Here is a 19,972-nt window from a genome sequence, read left to right on the forward strand (position 1 = left end):
CTTTAGAACGTTGTTGTAATTTCGGGCAACAAAAATCTTTCCCGGAGTTCAGTCGCATAAACAGCGTCACATCCTCTTCCTTGTGCGGTTTTAGGGGCCTACAAGAAACGAAAACAAGCTACATGAAGCCTCGCTTTCCTGTTTTGGTTTGGTTTTTTGTGCTTGCAAAACACGATTCTGAAACAACTTTTCAAGACATAAGAGTAAATAATCAGTTTTCACCATCACTCCACATGGGCGTCTCCAAATGCAGCTGTCAGGTGAGTGGCGCAGTAAGGGAGCGTCTTAAAATATGTGCTAGAAGATAAACGTGGGCGCAGGTACAGTAGCTAAGGGTTTGTGATCATTTTAAGAAAACTGTCTCAGCTGTAGAAATATGATTATTCCGGGAAAATAGACAGGCTCTTAACAGTCAGTATAATAAGTAGGATAACTACATATGTTTCATTAAGTGGGATACTTGAATCACCTAATTTGATCAAGTGATATTTACAGAGTATCTTCGGGTCCTACATTGTTCATAAACATTAAATTCACTTCCCCCAGCAAAAAATTTAAAGGTTAAATTTCGCCTATCAAGGTGTTATTGTGCTTTTTGATTATCATTCAGTCATTCTTTGACTATGAACATGGTGCATTTGATGAAATGTATATTCTAAATATTATTTAAAGATTATTTTGTTTGATTTGCTTAACACTGCAGTAATTCTGTATTTCTGTATTTGTACACAGTATTTTTGATTGTGTGGAATCTTACCCAATTTAACCAGGACACTGCAGTTTTTATAGATATAATATTTTAGTTTGAATAATCTACTGATGATTTTCTTAAATATCCATAGCTATCACATTTTCCAGTAAAAAGGTCAAAAGGAAAAGCAAGAGATTTTCAGATTTTCAGAAGACTAATACATTAATGGATACAATTTTTAAATTTTTCCTGCAAAATTGCTTTTGATGATTATCATTAAAAGTAGCTAATGTATTTTTATATATATTTCAAATGCATAAATATATGTGTATTAATATATTTAATATATTTTGTTACTGAAGTTGTCATACTTTAATATCCAAAAAGGAAAGAATATATTTCCTTCTGAAATGCAGCAAAGTAGAAGTTTAAAGTTGCATTAAAAAAAAATCTCAAGTCAAGTACAAGTACCCCAGATTTATACTTAAGTAAAATACTTTAGTGGCCCAGTGTGGCATCTTCAAATTGCAGGTTTTGTCAAAGAAATTTCGTTTACTATAACATTAATCAAATAACAGCTGCAAGTCTTTATTTTTGAGATGCGGAGACAAGCATTTTTGTAGCCATTTGTTCCTGAAATAACTTAATCGGAAAAAACAAAATAACTGCAGATTAATTTTCTAAACGATTAATTGGCTAATATAATTGCAGCTTCAGGAGGTTACGTATGCATAAGATGGCTAAAAACACCACTGGGCATTAATGTGCGGCCTCTATATTTGAGCTGAACATTTTGACTTCATATACAAATAATTTTTGTGATTTATGTGTGTCTCTTGCAGTAGAAGTGAGCAACCATGCACAGCGTGTCCTGTCCTCCCTGAACCAGCAGAGGGCCGTAGGGAGGTTTTGTGATGCGGTGTTGAATGTGGGAGGTGGGGTGGTCTACCTTGCCCATCGCAACGTCCTCGCCTGTTTCAGTGAACTCTTCCAGCAGTCCGAGATGCCACCGGCACCGTGCATGGAATTCGGACTACAGGAGTGTCCCAACGATGGGCTAGAGCTGCTCCTTAACTTTGTCTACACTGGAGAGCTGAAGCTGGATTGTGATAACCTGGACAAGGTGCAGCATGCAGCAGCCAGCCTGTGTGTGCCAGAAGCACTTGCACTCTGTCAGCAGTTTAAGGAATCCTCTTTGGTTCCCGGGCCTTTCAAGCGTAAAAGGGGCAGACCTAGAAAATCCTCAGATACAAGCACTCATTGTTCAGTCAAAGAAGAGAATTTGCTAACAGTCACAAAATCTGAGTCCAGCTTTGATAGTGCTACAACCAGCTTATGTATGGCTGCCACTACCTCCAGCACTACTACCACCCGTTCTGGTCGAGTAGTGAAGGGCCCCAGGCGACTGATGACCGATGAGAACCATGCCAGTGATTTTACAGTCAAAGAAAAAATCAGCAAGAGGCCTTGTAATATCTCTGTGGAGAAAGAAACAGATGATGTGTTTGTGGATAATCCAAACCCAGATCCACCACCTGGTGAAGCTGAGGTAGAACACATGAGCATAGACATGAGAAAGTACAAACCCATTTACAGATAGGTTTAAAAATTTGGGAAAATGTAAATAAAAAGCAAATGCAATGCTTTGCGAATAATTAGAAACTTTGGACACACAGGGTTTTGAGCAGCACATGCTGCCATCCAGATGATGTCTGAGCTGGAAGAGTTCACTGAAACAGGTCTCATATATTTGAGCAACATAATTCCAAACCCCATTCTGCACATATTACAAAAGCACGGCTCATTTAATACGTTAATCATTGCATTCTTTATATTTACATTTTACAAAACATAAAAACTTTTCAGGAAACGGGATTTGTATTAAAGAAATTGGTAATCATGAACTGCCATTGACTTGATAACGAATGCAGTGTTTATCATCACTCTACCTTGTGTTATTTTCAGTTAACTAAGTTGCAGATTGACATAAATGACAGTGGTGTCAGCCAGGGACTCGGGGAAGTAGAAGATGAGGATGATGATGTGGGGGATTTTGAGGGTATCACTGAAGGTTCGGATGACGAGTATGTGCCCCTTGCTGAGCCCGGTGTCTCGGCCACGTCCACGTCATCGGCGTGGAAAAGCAAGGCCACGATAAAAACAGACAAAAATGAGGCCAGTGAGGCCGAGGAAGAAGACTTCAACAAAGACTCTGTGCAATGTCCCACTTGCAGCAAATCCTTCAAGAGCAAATACTACCTCAAAGTCCACAACAGGTATTCAGCATCTTCTCGTCGAAATAAACTGAAAGAATAGCCACTAATGTTTCTTTTTTCACAGGCGGCATACAGGGGAGAGACCCTTTAGTTGCCTCAAATGTGGAAAGAGGTACTTCAGGAAGGAGAATCTGCTGTTGCACGAGATCCGAGACTGTTCCAGAATTCAGGTGAGTAAGAAAGACAAGGCGTTAAGATGGCGTGATGAGAAAGAGACTCGAAAACACTAGTGAGTGTGTGTGTCCTGATATAATTCCAGACGTACAGCTGCCTGACTTGTTCCTCGACATTTAATGGCAAAGAAGAGCTACGATTGCATGTTATCTCCCACACAGGAGATATGCCCCACAAGGTACAGCCCTCAACTTCTTCGTGTTAATGTCAGTAACTTCTTAAGTCAAAGCTAAAGGTGCTTCATTGATTGCAATGATTTCTTTTCTTTTTTTCAGTGTTCAACCTGTACTGAACAATTTATGCACAAGAAGAACTTAACACTTCACATGATGAAGGCTCATGGTTATCCCAAACCACATGCAGTAGGTTTTTTGTTTTGTTTTTTCTTTAGAGACTACTGTACCACCACGAGAACGTAGCCGTAAGACCTGCTGTACAGTAAACAGTAGTCGTGTGACTTAACATGTGTTGAAGAACCTTATGTTTCGCACAGTTGCTTGTGTGTTTTCACTTTCAAATTCAAGTCATGGTTCATTTCGTGATTTCATTTTTAGTGTTCCCAGTGCCCCAAAGCCTTCTTAACTCGGACAGAACTGCGCATCCACGAAGCATCCAAGCATCGAGGCGAAAAGCCATTTGTGTGTGAAGAGTGTGGCCACCGTGCGTCCAGTCGGAATGGCCTGCAGATGCATATCAAAGCCATTCACAGGTACGGGAAATGTGTTTGTTTGTTTGTTTGTTTATGTCAGTAAATTTGATTGTCTGACTCTTTATTTTCTTTCCTTGGCTGCACAGAAACGAGCGCCCTTTTGTCTGTAACTTATGTGGTCACGCGTTCTCCCAGAAGAACAACCTCAAGATGCATCTGCGCATACACAGTGGCGAGAAGCCATACCAGTGTCACCTCTGTGGCAAAACCTTCAGGACACAAGGTAACGGCCGACCCTTCCTGCTCTGCTGTTCTCTTGCTTAATGGGAACGTACTGTCACTACGGTAGATGAGGCCACAGGCCCAGAGAGGGAAAGATGTAAGGCAAAGAAATTGTGTGAAGGTGAGAGAGACAATAGAGAAAGCAGGTGGACGTTAGTTATTATATTTTAGTTCCTGTATCTGCTTTGGGTTAGTCAGCAGCAGCACAAAAGGCTGCAAGTCATCACTTAGTCAATTCTGCCATGTTTAGAACTTTTCTTCAGTATAACAGTGATCAAGTCATCCCCGTGTGTAAATATTAGCAAACTGCTAATATTTAATTTTGCATAATTTTAGTGGTTTCAATTTTCCACTGTTATTAAGCCTCAGAAATTTCCACAAGTGGGGAGGGAGTAGGACACCGTTAGTCAGATTATTTAGCATTTAAATAATTTCTTACATAAATTGATCCAAGAACTCCGAGCATGTTTTTGCGTTTTTGTACCAGCCAGCCTAGATAAACACCACCGCACACACACTGGTGAGCGTCCCTTCAGCTGTGATGTGTGTGAGCAGCGTTTCACCGAGAAAGGCGCCCTCGTCCGCCACAAGGCCAGCAAGCACGAGGAAGGCCGTCCTCACTGTTGTCACATATGTGGCAAAACTTTCAAAGGTAAGATACGCCGTCCCGATTATTCAATACACGGGCTGAGTTTAACTTCCATAATAAATAAAATTCATTTGGCCTCACTAATGTGATTCTCTTTGGGCTTTTTGTAATTTCCAGCCCGGGAGCAACTTCGTGTTCATCTGCGTCGCCACAAAGGCATGAGGAAATTCGAGTGTATAGACTGCGGCTATAAGTTTACTCGACAGGTAAGTTCACTATTGGGCTGCAACTTCTTTTCATTGTACATTAATCCACCTATTGCTTGTTTAATTAACTGAATTATTTGGTTGTGCCTAAAATAAAAGATAGTGCCTGTTACAGTTGATCATAGTTTTAATAGTTGACATAGTTTCAATCCATCTGCCAACAGACCAACAGGAGAAGTAACATCTACGTTACTCATGGCTAAAACCTTAAGGTGTTTTTTTTCCTACGTAGCTTCTGAGGACTGGGTAATATAATACAATGTGACATTGTTCTTATGGCAGGTTTTGAGCTGGATAAGGTAAATTGAATTTGAGAAGTGTCCCCACAACCCTCACATCTCTACGATTCTATTCCAGGCACACCTGCGACGTCATATTCAAATCCACAAACGCACTGAGAACTACAACCCCCGGCAGAGGAAGCTGAGGAACGTGATAGTGCAGGATGTGGATGGAGGTCCCGGCGAGAACAAAGCAACCAAAATGTCAGAAGCAACACTGATCTCTGATGAAACGGACTACACCCCAGAAACTCCTGATACCCAGGAATGCACAAACCCAGAGACCGACTCGACGGACCTCAGTTCTAGCTGCATCATGAGGGTGGTGATCGAGTCGAGCGAGGGGGCGGTTGAGGAAGTGGTGTCCAGCCAGAACCTAGGAAATGCTGCGGCAGTGGATGGTTTTTCTGTCCCACAGGTCCTGCAGCAAACGCAGCTGGTGTCTGAGGCCTATGAGTCTACAATGGATATGGAGGGAATTGTGGAGAACATATCAAAGAGTAAGAGCTGAGGACCGGACCTGAAATGAACTGGGAATACTACTGAAGGCGGAAACATTGGGCTTTTGGCACATGAAAAAAAAAATAATCAAGCAACTGCAACAAGTCGGCTGCACTTCAACAGCACTTGTTTCTCCCTTTCAGCAGTTTAAGAGAACTGTAAGCTTACGAAGACGCTTGATTAAGAAATGATTTTTGGGAATGTTTGATTAAGCCATTTTATTGATGTGACTACTGCATTTGAACTCTGGAAGATCATCAATGAATCAACAGTTGTTATGATTTATTACTGAAGGTATTAAAGGAATAGTTTGAGATTTCTGGTGTTTAATCTGTACAAAATATTTAGAGTTTAAATGCCAACTGTCTCTTTATGAAAGGTTACATGTCTAAAAGGTTTCTTTGCTTCATCTTAGGAGTTTTTGTCAAGAATAACTTTTACATTTGGTTTCTCTTAAACAAAGTCTATCACTCTACATACTGAGCGTTAGAGGTGATGATAGTTGGGTGAAAAAAAATCCACCTGTCTTCTGCACTGGCTGCAAAACTACAGCGTATTTAACAGATGAAATCCTTAGTAAACACAGGTCACATGAGTCAGAATATCTGTACTTGGAATTCAGATGCTTCACAGGTTTATGATTTTCAGTTAAAATATACAGCTTTATAATGGAACGTGTTAGCTTGCTATTAATATAAAACTCCAATCATTTAACACAGAAATATGTGAAATTTAAAAACCAGCTCATTAAATGTGACTCACCAGAATAAGCTCTTAGACCTGCCTGCAGTTTAATTCATAGTAACACACTGTAAACTTTACACAAGCACAGTACATGTTAAGAATATAATGTCTTTACAAAACTAATTCAACATCACAAACTTGTATGAAAACTAAGAAAATGATGCATTAAACAAAACCTTCAAAAACAGGCAAAAATACATTTTCCTTAAAAGCAGAAAATTCGACATGAGAGCAAACTGAGATTCTTTTGCACTTCCAGTTGACACTGCTGACCTTTCGCTTCCATCATATTCCACATTTTCCATATTTCTCTTGCTGCAATGGCGGGGGCACCTTAAGCAACCGTAGCACAAATATAGTATATCCATAAATAAACACACAAACATTAAAAACATCCATAAATACAATTCTCTGTGAAAATGCTTCATGCACATTTGACTGGTGGTTATAAAGGCGAACTAACCTGGTACACGTTAACATCACATGCAACCATCCTAAAGTTCTACGATGATGACAAATGACTCAACACACCTTCTGGTACAAAGCATTTCCCCTGTTAAAACCGCCTGTGTGTAGTTAGTGCTCCATATCAATTGTGATTGCCTTCATTTTAGGAATGTAAACACATTATTGCTATTTCACCCACAATACTTGAGCATGAAAATCAATGCAGCAATCTTTTTTTCCATTCAACACACTGGTGACTAATGCTAGCAGTGGCTAATGAAAGCCTTGAACCACTAGCTTCATGCAGAGATGAGAAGTCCTTAGTCCACAAGTGCTTTGAGGAGGTGTCCAAATTTGCACCACAAAACACTTCATTCAATTTTTTTTTTTTTTTTTTTTCACACAAATGCAATAGTTCTCTTCTAGACCTCTAAACAGATTTTAAAGTCTAAAATCAGTGGAGTTGCATGTGATGAATTTCATGTCTAAAGAAATGTGACCAGCAAAACAAAGGTGAGATTTATATCGGGGCTTTATATAACATATTTTATACTGTATAATATTAGAAGAACTGTTTGGAATACGTAATCTCTGAAAACCGAGAAAAACGTCGGTCACAATTCCCTAAAGTAAAAAAATGACACTTCTAATGGCCAGTTTTATACAACCAACAGTCCAAGTAAGGTGTTCTGATTACTGCGATATAAAAACAGGTAAACCCTGAAACTAAGAAGCTGAACCATTGACTTTTAGTCATTTTTGCTAGAAAAAAAATTAAAGAAATGATAAATTATCAAAAAACTCTGTTAAGTGAGCCAAAGGAATATGGTTAAATTCCTCACCTCCAAACAAGTAGCAACAAGTTTTCTTTTGAGAATCATGTCTTCCACAAAAAAAGGTTAACATGAAGCCTTTTTGCAATTCATGCAGTCAACACACCTTAGTAATTCTCAGTGTGACAACTTCGCAGCCAAGTGGATTATTAGTATAAACACGCTCAGCCTCCTCTTCAGCCTTAAACAGCTTTGTGATGAGGTAAATTCACAGTAAACTACTGATAGCAAAATGAACGAGAAAGGACTGAGCATGTGTTGCAGAGATTTCTAGCCCCAAACTCAGTGTGCTGGATTCACATCGTGGTTCTGGTTGAGATTGTTGTTGAGATTGTGGAGCGCTTGGTGGTGCTGGTGCCGATGCAAGTGAATGGCATTTGACTCCGGTGTGTCAGTAGGTTCAAATGCAGTTGACACCATAGGCATGAACTGCCGGAATATGCTGACGCTGCCGTGCCAGAAGGTCGGCTGAGGGAGTCTTCCAGCGAGAGACCACTTGTGTGTGGTCGGGTCGTAGGCTTCCACCACATCGGACAGCTCAAACGTATTGTCGTAACCACCAGACACATATAATTTACCGCCCAGGGCTGCAACGCTGCCTCCAACATGAACCTGGTAAAAGACAAAAACGTTTTTCAAAATGTAAAGGTACTGTCCTTAAATACACGGGTATCTAATTACCGTAGCAAAGCATAAGGAAAACTGATCAATTATGTTGAATAAATAAATGAAACAATTTGTGCCAGAACCAAAAACATATAATAACTAGACAGTTATAATACGATATTTTTTTCGACTGACTGGTAACACAGAACTGCTAATCAACCATGTTAGGAGACAAGGAGTCGCATCTGAAATACGAACCTGGTTCATCGGACTAATTTTGTCCCATACGTTCTTTTGAGGATTGTACACATCCACCTCAGCTGAGTCATCCCTACAAATAGAAACACAGCTAAGTCAAACCACGGCAATCAACATTGCTTCGTGTATTAATAACCAATGTTCTTTTCCGACCTTTGAAATGCTAAATCATGTCCTAAATAAATATGTATAACCACCCATATCAATGGTGAAATAAATTCATGTTGACAGCTGTATGGTTCTTTAAGATCAAACAAATGGACTGATTTACCGAAAGGGCAAACAAACCAAAACATTTGGGAATCACTGGTTTAATGTTTAGCAATGTGTTGCATTTTATTGCTTGTCAAGTTACTAATAACAGCTGTCAAATAAATACACTAGTAAAAAGAGTGAAAAGTATATTTTGCACTGTAATGTAGTCAACAAGTGTAAAGTAGCATAAAATTAAAATACTGAGAAAACACAATTACTTCTAAATTGTTCATAATTACATTACTGGATTAAATGTTCTCTGTTGCTTAGTGCCACAAGCAAGTAACCAATCAGTGTCAAACAAGCTTTCCTCATTGTGTCATAAAAAGTACCTCGTATTTATCTGTAAATCAATGTGATATCTCAGTATCACACTAAGTTGCATGTGTAATTAAGTAGTAATTGCTAATGGAGAAAGTGTCATTAACGTGCGCTGCTTATTTAATCGCAGTTGATTGCAGATTAATCACACAAGTTGTATCTAGAAAGAGACAGAAGAGAGACATTTTTCAAGTGTTACCATTCTTTTTTACATATTGTACTCTGAGTACTGCGAGTGTACACATAGTAGTATTAAGAGGCTCAGGTACTATTGGTGTTGAACATGCTGCTAACAAGGCTACATGTATTAGCATATTATTATTACTGTATTAGTGTATAAGCTGCACAAGGGGCAGCTATATAGCTCAGTTGGTAAAGGCAGCCGTCCACGGACCACAGGGTGAGTGGTTCGATCCCCGCGCTGTGCAGTGCCCGGTCCAAGCCCGGTAGAAATTGGGGAGGGTTGCGTCAGGAAGGGCATCCCGCATAAAAACTGTGCCAAATCAACAAGCGGACAATGATCCGCTGTGGCGACCCTGAACTCACGCGATAAGCGGAAAAAATAAAAAATAAAGTGTATAAGCTGCACACTTGTCTTTGTTCTAGCAAACTAGATGACCTGCAGTGGTATTTCTGTTGATCATTAACCACTCACAAATAACTTTAGTCGTGCCGATAGATCCACCCGACAGAACTTTACTCTTGCCTCACAGCAAGAAGGTCCCAGGTTCAACCCCTGGACCAGACAGGGCCTTTCGGTGTGGAGTTTGCATGTTCTCCCCGTGTTTGTGTAGGTTTTCACTAGGGAGCAGGTAAAATGAACCTACCATTCAAAAAACCCTTTAGCTTATCCATTCTTCTTTGTTAGGTGCGACCCCAGTTTGTGCTATTATTGCTAAGCTACCGGTGACACAAAGGGCTGATTATATCAGAACCTGCAGTAATGGCTCTTAAAAAAAATCTGTGGCGTTAAAAGGAATTTGCATTCAAATGCAATTCATATGTTAAATTTTACAACCCTAAAAAATGTAAAATTATGTTATGAATGAGTGAAAATCTGTTGACAAACTGATAATAACCAATGGAATTTCCATCTATCAACAATACCAACTTTATCCATTTTTCTCATTATTAGCACTAAAGTGCAAATTTTCTTTCCAATTCTCAGAAATATCATGGTACATTTTAAAAACTTTTAAAGGAAGGTTTATAGTAAAAATAGCTACAAGTGTAACAGAAAGGTGTTTTCTCCTAACCTGACAAAGTAAATGTGTCCATTGAGGGTGACAGTTTTTGGTGTGAAGGACCACGGGGGCAGCTGTCCACAGTTAACCATGGCCCAGCAGTTGGTGTCTGCATTATAGCTTTGGACGGCCATAGTGTCCTCCCCAGTCAGGCAGCCTATAGCATACAGGCGTTCGTTGCATGTGGTGGTGGAGCAGTTGTCCATAGGGTGTAGCATGGCTGGTAGGGCTTCCCAGCAGTCCAATGCATGATCATACCGCTCTGTGCTGTCGGATGCCACCACATAGAGCTGACCTTTCAGCACGCAAGAGCTATGGTACTCACGGGCCTTTAGCATGGGAGACACCTCTGTCCACTCATTGACACTGGACCTGTAGCGCCACACACCGTCATACAGGCGGGAGCCATCAGAACCACCTAAAGGACGCAAACGTACAGTTTCACCAGTGAGCACGCATAAAAGATTTCCATTTGTTGCTGCTTAGTATCACGCACGCTTTCTATTCGGGTTCCAGCAGCAGTTTGAAATCAGTTTTTTTAGTTAAAAAGACATTTTAGCTTGTTGAGTCATTTACTTTGTAGAAGAGGACCAATAGTAAGTATGAGGTAGATAATATACATATTTTTCCAAAATAGATATTCAAAACATATAACATCCAAACAATTACAATGAATAATCAAAATACAAAATGAATGCGTTTGTGTTCAACTTCCATTTGGTTCCACTTTAAATTTGAAAATGCTGAAGATTGTGGATGAAAGAAACGTAGCATGTAAAAACACAGCATGTAAAACTGGACACAGATAAGTCAGAGTAAAGAGCAAGTTAACGGAAGCTCAAAAGTGAATAATGAGAACAGGGCTAATAAAAACAGTCCAGTTCCACAGTAGACCAACAAACTTAATCTGGCATTTCTGTCCTGTCAACGTGCCCTGTGAAAGTTTCTATTGCAGTCACATTTTCTCTGAAATATATAAGCATCATATTTTATTAAAGCACTATATCCAAGGTTTTAAAAACTAAATCTGTCAACATGATGCAATGATACATTTCTGCTATTTCTGTCATGCAGTCAGTGAGACGGCGCTGCTAATTTTATAAGCCACTATGATGAGTGAATGTCTAGGATGATTTGTCAAAGAGACAAACAAGGCCTTCTTTTCAGATACATCACCAGTTACGATAACGATGACAACGCCACTGATGTCTTGGCTGCACATCATGTCCTGTCTCACTTTGTCTTGTTTACACACAGCTACTAGCCACAGAGCCTGTAGTTTATTTTTAAGCACTGCCTGATGGCCATTTCATAAGAACAAAGAATACAAATATAAATTTACTGACAACAGTGAATCTATTACACATGGTAACTAATGACCAATGTGTTCTGTATGAGGAGCTGGGGTCCTCTGTGCAATATGTTACAGAACTTTGTAATAAGGTTCCTAGATTGTTGTTTAATGACTTACCTGTGACGTACATGTCGTTTCCGAGAGCAGCTATGCTATAGCCTCCGCCAAGGTGGTCAGGGAATTCAGCCAGGTAGCGCCACTGTCCAGTCTGGGGGTTGTAACAATCCACTGTGACCAGCTCATCACAATCCTGGTCACAGCCTCCCACCACCACCAGGATCTCTGCTAACCCCGTGGAGGGCCGTGGCCGCATGCGGTGGCACGGCCTGTCGTGGCGGTCGTACTCACAGGACTGGAATCTACGAGCTTCGTTGACCATGCGAAGGCAGGTGGGGGAAAGGTAGACGAGTGGATCGCTCTCCACATGGGCCAACAGGAAAAACCTCCTGACAAAGGGGAGTCGTACCTGCTGGAGCAGCTCAGGCCAGTAATGCAGTCGCCGCTGGAAATCAGCCTTGACCCAGCGCACTGCAATTTGATAAACCGTCTCCTCCTTGTCCACACAAAGCTCATCATCTGACATAAACTCAAGCAGCCGCTTCCAGGGTAATCGCTCAAAGTCAGTCCCTTTGGCCAGCTCCATTATGTTTTTGAGGACAAAGCGACGAGCACTAGTCGCCAGCTCTCTGCAGGCAAATGCCTCTGCAAAGTCCTGGATCTCTAAGCAGTTGGAAACATCCAGGCGCTGCTCCAGAAAAGCACAGCAGGCCTCTTTGACTGAGGGAAACTGAAACAGATCTGCTGTCTTCAGCAGGAGGTCCACATTATCCTGAGTGACTGTCACCCTTCCTGTGTAGCAGAAGTCCACCAGCAAGCCTAAAAGCTCTGCTGAAACCTCATGTAGAACTACCCGGTCCATAACGCTCTCCCTCAGCGTTCCTGCGAACATAGCCCGGAAGTAGGTGCTGGCAGCAGCTAACACCGTGCGATGACAGTGGAACTCCCGGCCTTCGGCGCATAATGTCACGTCGAAAAACTTTCTCTCAGCTCGGAGTTCATGGATTCCCCTCAGCAGGTTGAACGCGTGAGCTGTGTCGAAAAAAGGCAGGGTGGATGGTTGTGACTGCAACACTGGCTTTTCCATCGCTACTCTGTTTGGCGGTCTCTCTGGTAGTTGTGCTCACAGTGCTGTTTTCATCTAAAACAGATATAAAAACATATATAAACATATATAAAATTCCAAACCAATGCTGCCATGTAAGGCTGCAACTAATGATTATTAACGATTAATGTGCTAATTATCTTCTTGATGAAATTAGCACTTGTTTGATCCATCACGTGAAAAACTGGTGAAAAGTACCCATAACAGTTTCCTAAAGCTCAAGTATATCGCTTAGCTTGTTTTTACTGACCAACATTTCATATCCAAGCATAATCAGTTCATAATCACCACAACAAGCAGCAAATATTCACAGCTGAAAAGCTGCTAATATGCTTGGTAAATCAAATAATGATCAAAACAGCTGCAAACTGAGGCAAATAAGCCAAATTAAATTTCATCTTCTAATTTTGCTCGAATGAACTTTTACGAATTTTACAGCCAAATGTTCAAGCAATGTAACAGGGCACAAACTTAAATAAGTGGAAAACTTTGTGATAAAAACCCAAAAGGTTCTCTCTCCTACCTGAAGAGATTCTCCAGGCAGCAAAACGACAGTTTCCAACAGTCTAGGATATACGCAGAAGCTCAGCACAAGTCTGGTGAATATGAGTAGCTCCTTACCCGTGTTTAGGAAAGAGAGCTTGGTGGTGCTCAGGGGGCTATAAATATACCAGCAGTCCATTTCCAGGGAGGGTGGGGGAATTTGGGGAGAACACCTAACATGTCATGGGCTGAAGCTGCGTGGAAACTACCCCCCCCCCACACACACACACACACACACACACACAGTCACTGGTATGTCTTTGTGGTCAGTCACTGCTAGTAAGTCGACTTTGAGAGGAGAACCAGCTGAGCCCCGGCCTCCACATCACAGTCAGCACATCAGCTAACGCAAACACAGAACCTCCCGTCATAATCATCTGCTATCTTCTTAGTAAAGCATCACAATGTCAAAGACCTACTCTGATCACAGCAGACCAACTGTAGCAGGAACAACTCAGATGTCAGAAACAAACATTTGTCTCTGACACAAGCTTATAAGAGCTGGAAACCGACGAAACATTCAAAATAATAATCACGTTAGTGGCTAATTCTGACCCATTCTTTCTGCCAAAAAGTGGGTTCGTTGGCTGCTGTAACGTTAAGAAAGCACATTAATGTTAAGTAATATATGCGACAAAATTAAGAAAGGAAAACATCATGTAATCTCTGTCGAACTGAAATGTACAGCTCCTCTCACATTTCCACAAACATCTTAAAAGATTAAGTTGGTTGCTGTCATTATGTATCTTTAAAATTTTGCCCTTAAAGTTACAAGTATTAGTTATTGCCAGTAGTGGGAAACCAAAGGGGACCACCACAAACCACTCGTGTCTAAATACATTTATTTTTGTCAGCAGAGACTCATTCACTTGTTTCGTTTTGTTCTCTTCCTTCACTACACACTCTCCTTGTGCTTTATTGGCTGAGTTCTGCTACATTTTTGGAGTACTGTAACTAGTACTACTTCTAAAGAAAACCCTTAATGACTGCAAATGCTGAATACGCTAACCAATTCCAATTGCTAGCCTGCTTTCCAAGGCTATGCCTGTCTATTATTTCTACAGTGACACCACAACAGCTGTTGCTTTTATAAACTGCAAATGAATCAACTGAAACGCCTTTGTTTATTCACCGATAGCTCTCTTAGTCCATTAGGAAAAAAATCAATCCGAAACCATTTACTAATGCATTAGCAAGGTGCATACAGATGGCTTTTTAATGTCAACCAAGCTAGAAGGTCGCGGGTTCACGCCCCAGCCGGCCGTGGCCTTACGGTGTGAATCTAAAATTGCCTGTAGGTGTGAATGTGAGTGTGAATGGTTGTCTGTCTGCGTATGTCTTGGTATATGTGTAAAATGTTACATTTAAGTGTAACAAAGATCTAAAACATCTTTTATTTTAGATGTATGCACTAATGATCATTAACTGAGAAAATAATCTGAAGATCAGTCCAGTTAAAGCCCATAACCAAATATATCTTGGTTTCAGAAAAGGTTGTTTTTAAAGCATCAAAAAACTTAAATATACACAACAATAATCTTACACATTCATGTCTGCTTACTGTGAACCCCAGCTGCTTTTGATATTGTATTTGGCTTTTTAATTTAGGCTAATCTTTCTGGTTAAACCTCTATGAGAAAATGAATAAGCATAAAAATCTCTAACACTGAAGTCTTTTAAATACAGATGTTTCTATTGACTTTATAAGAACTTATGGCCTATTGATTGCTGTTAATATTTGGAGATGATCGTTCCTTCTTAAAATACCCAAAGTATCTCCTTACAGTAATATTTTTAAGATTGTATTAAAGCCCCTGGTTTCCAGGCCAAAGGACTTACAGAGTACATTCCACACCAAAGTTCAACAATGCAGCAGCCCACATAGTTCTGTGAGGCATAGAACTGGCCCATGAAGACCAGACAGTGCCTAACAGCCCAGACCTGCACTGGAAAAATAAATAAAATAAAAGTATTTTAACGTCAGTGTAAGTTAATCTTGTTAGATGGGATAATGACATTTCCTTGCATGCAAGCTTTTTATTGTATATGATTTCCTTCCCCCACCGCTTTCTTTTTTACAAGAGTTAAAAATGTCTTCAGCAAAGCAGAGTAATTTAACTTTATGTACATGTTTTGGATGTTACATGTTTGTTTTCCTACAAATTAATTAACTGATGTTTTCTCAAAATGTTCCTCTAAACAGTCGGGGGTATTGAGCAACTTACAATCAGTGTGTTTACCGAGCAGCTCCAAGAATAGCAGGCAGAAATGTATCCTCTCAAAGGAATGGTGAGGAGGAGGGAATAGTGGAGGTGTGGAAACAACCTTTCTGCTATGACTGAACAGCACAGAGAGAAGTGCAACAGGGAGCATAGGTCGACTCTACCCACCTTCACGCTATGGCTATATGGGTGAATGCATCTCCATTCTCTTTTATCATGTAGGCTATAATAGTGCAAGTCTGTGGAGCTGAACTCATGACCTCCAGTTATATTCTGGTCAGAGGACGTCAGGAGCAGAACTGTAGAAAATATTAATTAGAATTTCTTAAATGAGTTGATGAGAGTCTGTGTATTTTGGAAAAATTTTACTTGTGCACTAGAAGCATCAGAATTACTGTAGACAGCAAAATCAGGCATAATCTGGTTAGATAAGTATTAGATATCTTCTAGACCAATTTATGGAAGCACATCATGCTCATAATTCTAGTGGCAAATCATATTTCAATTGGCAATTCAATTTTCATTTTGATCACGCAATTTGAAAACGCATTTTTCAATTGGCACTTCAATATGCAAAGTGGCAATTCAATTCTCAGTTTAGTTTAAATTATTTGGATAAAATTAAATCAATTGAATTTTATATTGCTTGTTTTTTTGTAGACTTTATTCAAATGGAAATTCATTTTACAATTAGCATTTCAATATGCAATGTCATCAAGGAATTTGAAAATGCTTTTTGCAATTGGCAATTCAGTTCACCAAGTGGCAATTCACTCCTCAATTCAGTTTGAATTATTTTGATTAGAAATGTTCATAAAGGCTGTTTGGATGGAGGCCCAGATGTCAATAAAAGGGGTTTGAAGTCTGTCCAACAAATTTAAGTAACCTATTGGAATAAAACATATTGCATGCAGTTATTCCAAAAATAGGACATATGCCTGTAGTGAGTGGACTCAAATAAATTTAAAGTTAATCGGAAATATCTAGAAATCAAAAATTGCGTTCCAATCTATGTCTTTATTACACAGATATTGTCTAAAAATAGGGTTTAACAGTCCACTGGGCCATGTAGTGTGCCATTTATCAGAAATCTAAAGGGTTGTGCATTTGATAGGTTTTGAAATATGTCAAAACTATTAAGACAAAACAAGCTATAATAACTTATTTGGCCAGAATTTATGTTTTGTATTCAAAAATCTAAGGGTTGTGCATATAGTGGGAGGAGGCTTGCATGTCAATAAAAGTCGTTTGGACTTTGTCAGTCAAAAATAAGGAAGCTATTGGTGGAAAAATGCTGTAACACCTTATAAGTCCATGTTACATGATTTTAATCCAAAACCAAAAATCAGTATGTAATGGGTGGATTCAAATGATTATGAGGTTGGTTTGAAATATTTAGGAAACAACACAAAGAAAGGGGGAAATGAAGGTAATGAGAAAAACACTCATTAACCCTGTCGGCCACACTGCATGCACTTTAGAGATGGTCCCTAACTTCAGTCTTCCGTTTCCCTGAGAGTAACAATTCTTTTGGAGACGCTTTTACAACCTGCAGTCGAACTGCAATATAATTCTCCAGATGTTTGAAGATTCTCCAGTTTGATGACTGTTTCCATCTTCCCATTGGGCACTTTACTCTTACTCTGAGCGGTTAGAATACTTTGTCTGGCCAACAAAGTTGTATTTGCTTGTTTCCTGATACGGTTCTGTACTTGTTCTTTGATAAACTAAAATAAAAAAAAAAAAACATTCTCACTATCTGCGTCCTTTGGGCATCACAAAAGAACAGGTCGTCTGGGTAACTGGGTAATCTGTACAACATTTTAAATACAATTACAAATAGTTGGTAGCTATTTGAGTGCAGACCAAAGCAGTGGACCCAAAACAGACTCGCTCTTGTTCTCATTGCTAACGTTGACCCTTGGTGGTGAAAACTTACAAAAAGCAATTTACATACACGCAAAACACTATTTTGCATTTTTATCTTCTCAGTATCAACAGTACATAGCTGTACTGTGTACAGACCATGCTCAAACAAATACTTGTCTTAATAAACAAATACTTATGCCACACAGTTCTTTTTTTCTACAGTAACAGAGACATCCAATCAACAACATGGCAACACGTTCTGCAGAAATAATCAGATTTGTGTGACGCACAGTCACACTGAAGCAGACGCACTCTCCGCTCTCGCTACAGGCTGCTGGGCCCGAGGCAGCCATCAAAGTGGAGCAACAATACACCCCAGACTGTCCACAGCGGAGCCTAGCCTGGCCATAAAAAGGCAAACCCAGACTCACTGCACCACACACTCATCTTACCATCCGGTGGAAAAGGGTTCTTATTCCCAACAGAGAAGTGCCAGTATGAGGCTACTAGAATAAACAAGCCTCAGATAAGGAGAAAACTGATGCTGATGCAACCAAATCTATCCAAACCCAACAATATTCAGTCTTTTTTGTTTGTTTGTTTTTTTTTACCAGCAACTGCATCTGATGACCTGAAATCAGTTTGATTATGTTGCTTAGAACTGAAATAAGCAGTTAACTGATTATGAAGACAAGCTAAAGTTGCCTTGAGGATGTCCATAGACCCCTGGAGGTTTTCATAAATACATTTACAGTCTGTCTGATCCACGGTACATGAATGTATTGGGAATTCAGGGCATGATACATTTTAGAGCCACTCAGAAGACTTGTTTCATGGTATGACTCAGGCTTGAGGGATGATGTTAAAAAAAAAAAAAAGGAATGTGCTCCATTATGTGCATTCCTGTAATTCTGTGCTCCTGTAACAGGACTATTAGAAGTCCCATCATTTGGGCTATGCAGCAATCGATGTCTACAGAATTGAGCACAGTCGCTCCTCAGTCGTTCAACTGCTTTGGTCACCGTTCAGTATCCAATGCCATATTTGGTCCATGGGAATATTCAAATTAAGGAGCTAGAGGCCATATCACAGCTTACAATTCCAGGCCTAAAGCCAAACACAGATGCTGTGTCCCTAAAAGCTGGAGTGAGCTACTTAATATGCTAATAACAACAACAATAACGCAGTATGTTGAAAATTGAGTAGCAACCGCTGCCTTGCTAATAACTTTCGCCCCAGTGCGAGGACTTTCACAAAGCCTGGTTTATGTCTCGCTAAAGTCATGTTGTTCCAATGTAGCGTTTAATACTAAACAATATCCTGAAGCCGTGGCCAGCATTTATTTCACACCTTCAAAACTATTATAAGTAGTGTGACATATATACGAAGCTCATAACGTTGTTTTCTTATGGGACGTGACGTTACTGCGACCAGTCTGTCCGCGGCTTGGAAGAAACTGCGACGTTAGAAACAAGTCAGTACGGTTTTCTGTACTTACCAGTGTTTGCCCTCGCCGAACGTTAATAGTGTAATACAGTATAGCGCAGATACACAATAGAAATCGGGCTGAAATTAAAGTTTGACGCCGCGAATCTGCCTGGCCTCCTCTGCGCCATGATACCCTGCGCTGTAGCAAATGTTGCCTTCACGATCTATCGGGAAAATCCTCGTTAAAATGAACACCCACACCCCGTAGACGGGTATTCTGGGCCACAGTGAATTAGTAAATCAGAAACGACGCTTGTAAAGCCTCTGTTCCTTGGCGGTTAGGTTTTATCAACTTGTATATGATTAATTAAAACGGGATTATTAAATTAGTCAAATATTTTATCACCTCACGCTGCAGCAGAAGCACGAAATAAACTTCTCTCAATGCCTTTAGTTGCACAGAGAGCCATAGCATGTATGTACGTGAACGCAACAACAGTTCGTCTCATTTTGCTATTACTTACAACTGAGGCCTTGTAAGAATGTTTAAATTCTTACAAGGCCTCAGTCCTTTCTCTAATACACAAAGTCCCATTTAGCAGTTTAACAGTCTATGAAATAAATTCACTGCTGGTCAAATACAGCAGGCAGTGTATCCTGCTGCCATTGCTATTGCCAGCATCAAGCTGGTACCAGCTACAGGCCCCACACTGGCCTGAAAGCCTCCGCTTCTTAACAATGTGATGGCTGGTTAACAATTTTCAGGTTGGTATTTCGTAGATAAGTTCAGGGGGGAAAAGATGCCGTGTTTTCAAAGAAAACACAGACAGGAGAGGATGTAACTGTCCAAGTTCAGCAGGTCAACATCTCAGAGTGAAGCAGAACTGTTGTCTGAGGCCTCTCTCATATTTATAAATGTTCATAGCACAGAAATTAAGATACTCTTATATATACAGAATTATATGACACATTTGAAA

General features: G+C 40.1%; 2 protein-coding genes across 5 annotated transcripts; one reads left to right on the top strand and one right to left on the bottom strand.

Moving 5' to 3' along the window:
- The first annotated feature begins 69 nt into the window (after positions 1–69).
- Positions 70–6,025, top strand: zbtb48 (zinc finger and BTB domain containing 48). Of its 3 annotated transcripts, none has more exons than XM_067528583.1 (11): positions 70–260; positions 1,534–2,240; positions 2,657–2,967; positions 3,032–3,137; positions 3,227–3,319; positions 3,417–3,503; positions 3,696–3,850; positions 3,937–4,073; positions 4,560–4,724; positions 4,839–4,927; positions 5,285–6,025. In XM_067528583.1, the coding sequence occupies exons 1-11, from the start codon at positions 248–250 to the stop codon at positions 5,717–5,719; spliced, it is 2,298 nt and encodes a 765-aa protein (XP_067384684.1). In that variant the 5' UTR covers positions 70–247; the 3' UTR covers positions 5,720–6,025. The 3 variants fall into 3 exon arrangements, with proteins under 3 accessions (XP_067384684.1, XP_067384685.1, XP_067384686.1); XM_067528584.1 differs by having other exon boundaries at positions 1,537–2,240; XM_067528585.1 differs by lacking the exon at positions 5,285–6,025 and adding an exon at positions 5,092–5,274.
- Positions 6,026–6,481: 456 nt separating this feature from the next.
- klhl21 (kelch-like family member 21) lies at positions 6,482–19,224 on the bottom strand. Of its 2 annotated transcripts, XM_067528588.1 has the most exons (6): positions 19,066–19,224; positions 13,457–13,681; positions 11,889–12,969; positions 10,430–10,835; positions 8,598–8,670; positions 6,482–8,345 (listed from the first exon to the last, which is right to left on the bottom strand). In XM_067528588.1, the coding sequence occupies exons 3-6, from the start codon at positions 12,913–12,915 to the stop codon at positions 8,016–8,018; spliced, it is 1,836 nt and encodes a 611-aa protein (XP_067384689.1). In that variant the 5' UTR covers positions 12,916–12,969; positions 13,457–13,681; positions 19,066–19,224; the 3' UTR covers positions 6,482–8,015. The 2 variants fall into 2 exon arrangements, with proteins under 2 accessions (XP_067384689.1, XP_067384688.1); XM_067528587.1 differs by lacking the exon at positions 13,457–13,681.
- Positions 19,225–19,972: the final 748 nt, after the last annotated feature.

This window comes from Channa argus, chromosome 13, assembly GCF_033026475.1.
Source record: "Channa argus isolate prfri chromosome 13, Channa argus male v1.0, whole genome shotgun sequence".
NCBI classification, from domain to species: domain Eukaryota; kingdom Metazoa; phylum Chordata; class Actinopteri; order Anabantiformes; family Channidae; genus Channa; species Channa argus.

Bases quoted from the DNA above. Each gene is read 5' to 3' on its own strand.
- zbtb48 (XM_067528583.1), top strand. The intron at 3,504-3,695 runs GTAGGTTTTTTG...TTTCATTTTTAG, and splicing joins GTTATCCCAAACCACATGCA to TGTTCCCAGTGCCCCAAAGC. The intron at 4,928-5,284 runs GTAAGTTCACTA...ATTCTATTCCAG, and splicing joins GCTATAAGTTTACTCGACAG to GCACACCTGCGACGTCATAT.
- klhl21 (XM_067528587.1), bottom strand. From the start codon at position 12,915: ATGGAAAAGCCAGTGTTGCAGTCACAACCATCCACCCTGCCTTTTTTC. The intron at 10,836-11,888 runs GTAAGTCATTAA...TGCGTCCTTTAG, and splicing joins AAACGACATGTACGTCACAG to GTGGTTCTGATGGCTCCCGC. The intron at 8,346-8,597 runs GTTCGTATTTCA...GTCTTTTACCAG, and splicing joins AAATTAGTCCGATGAACCAG to GTTCATGTTGGAGGCAGCGT.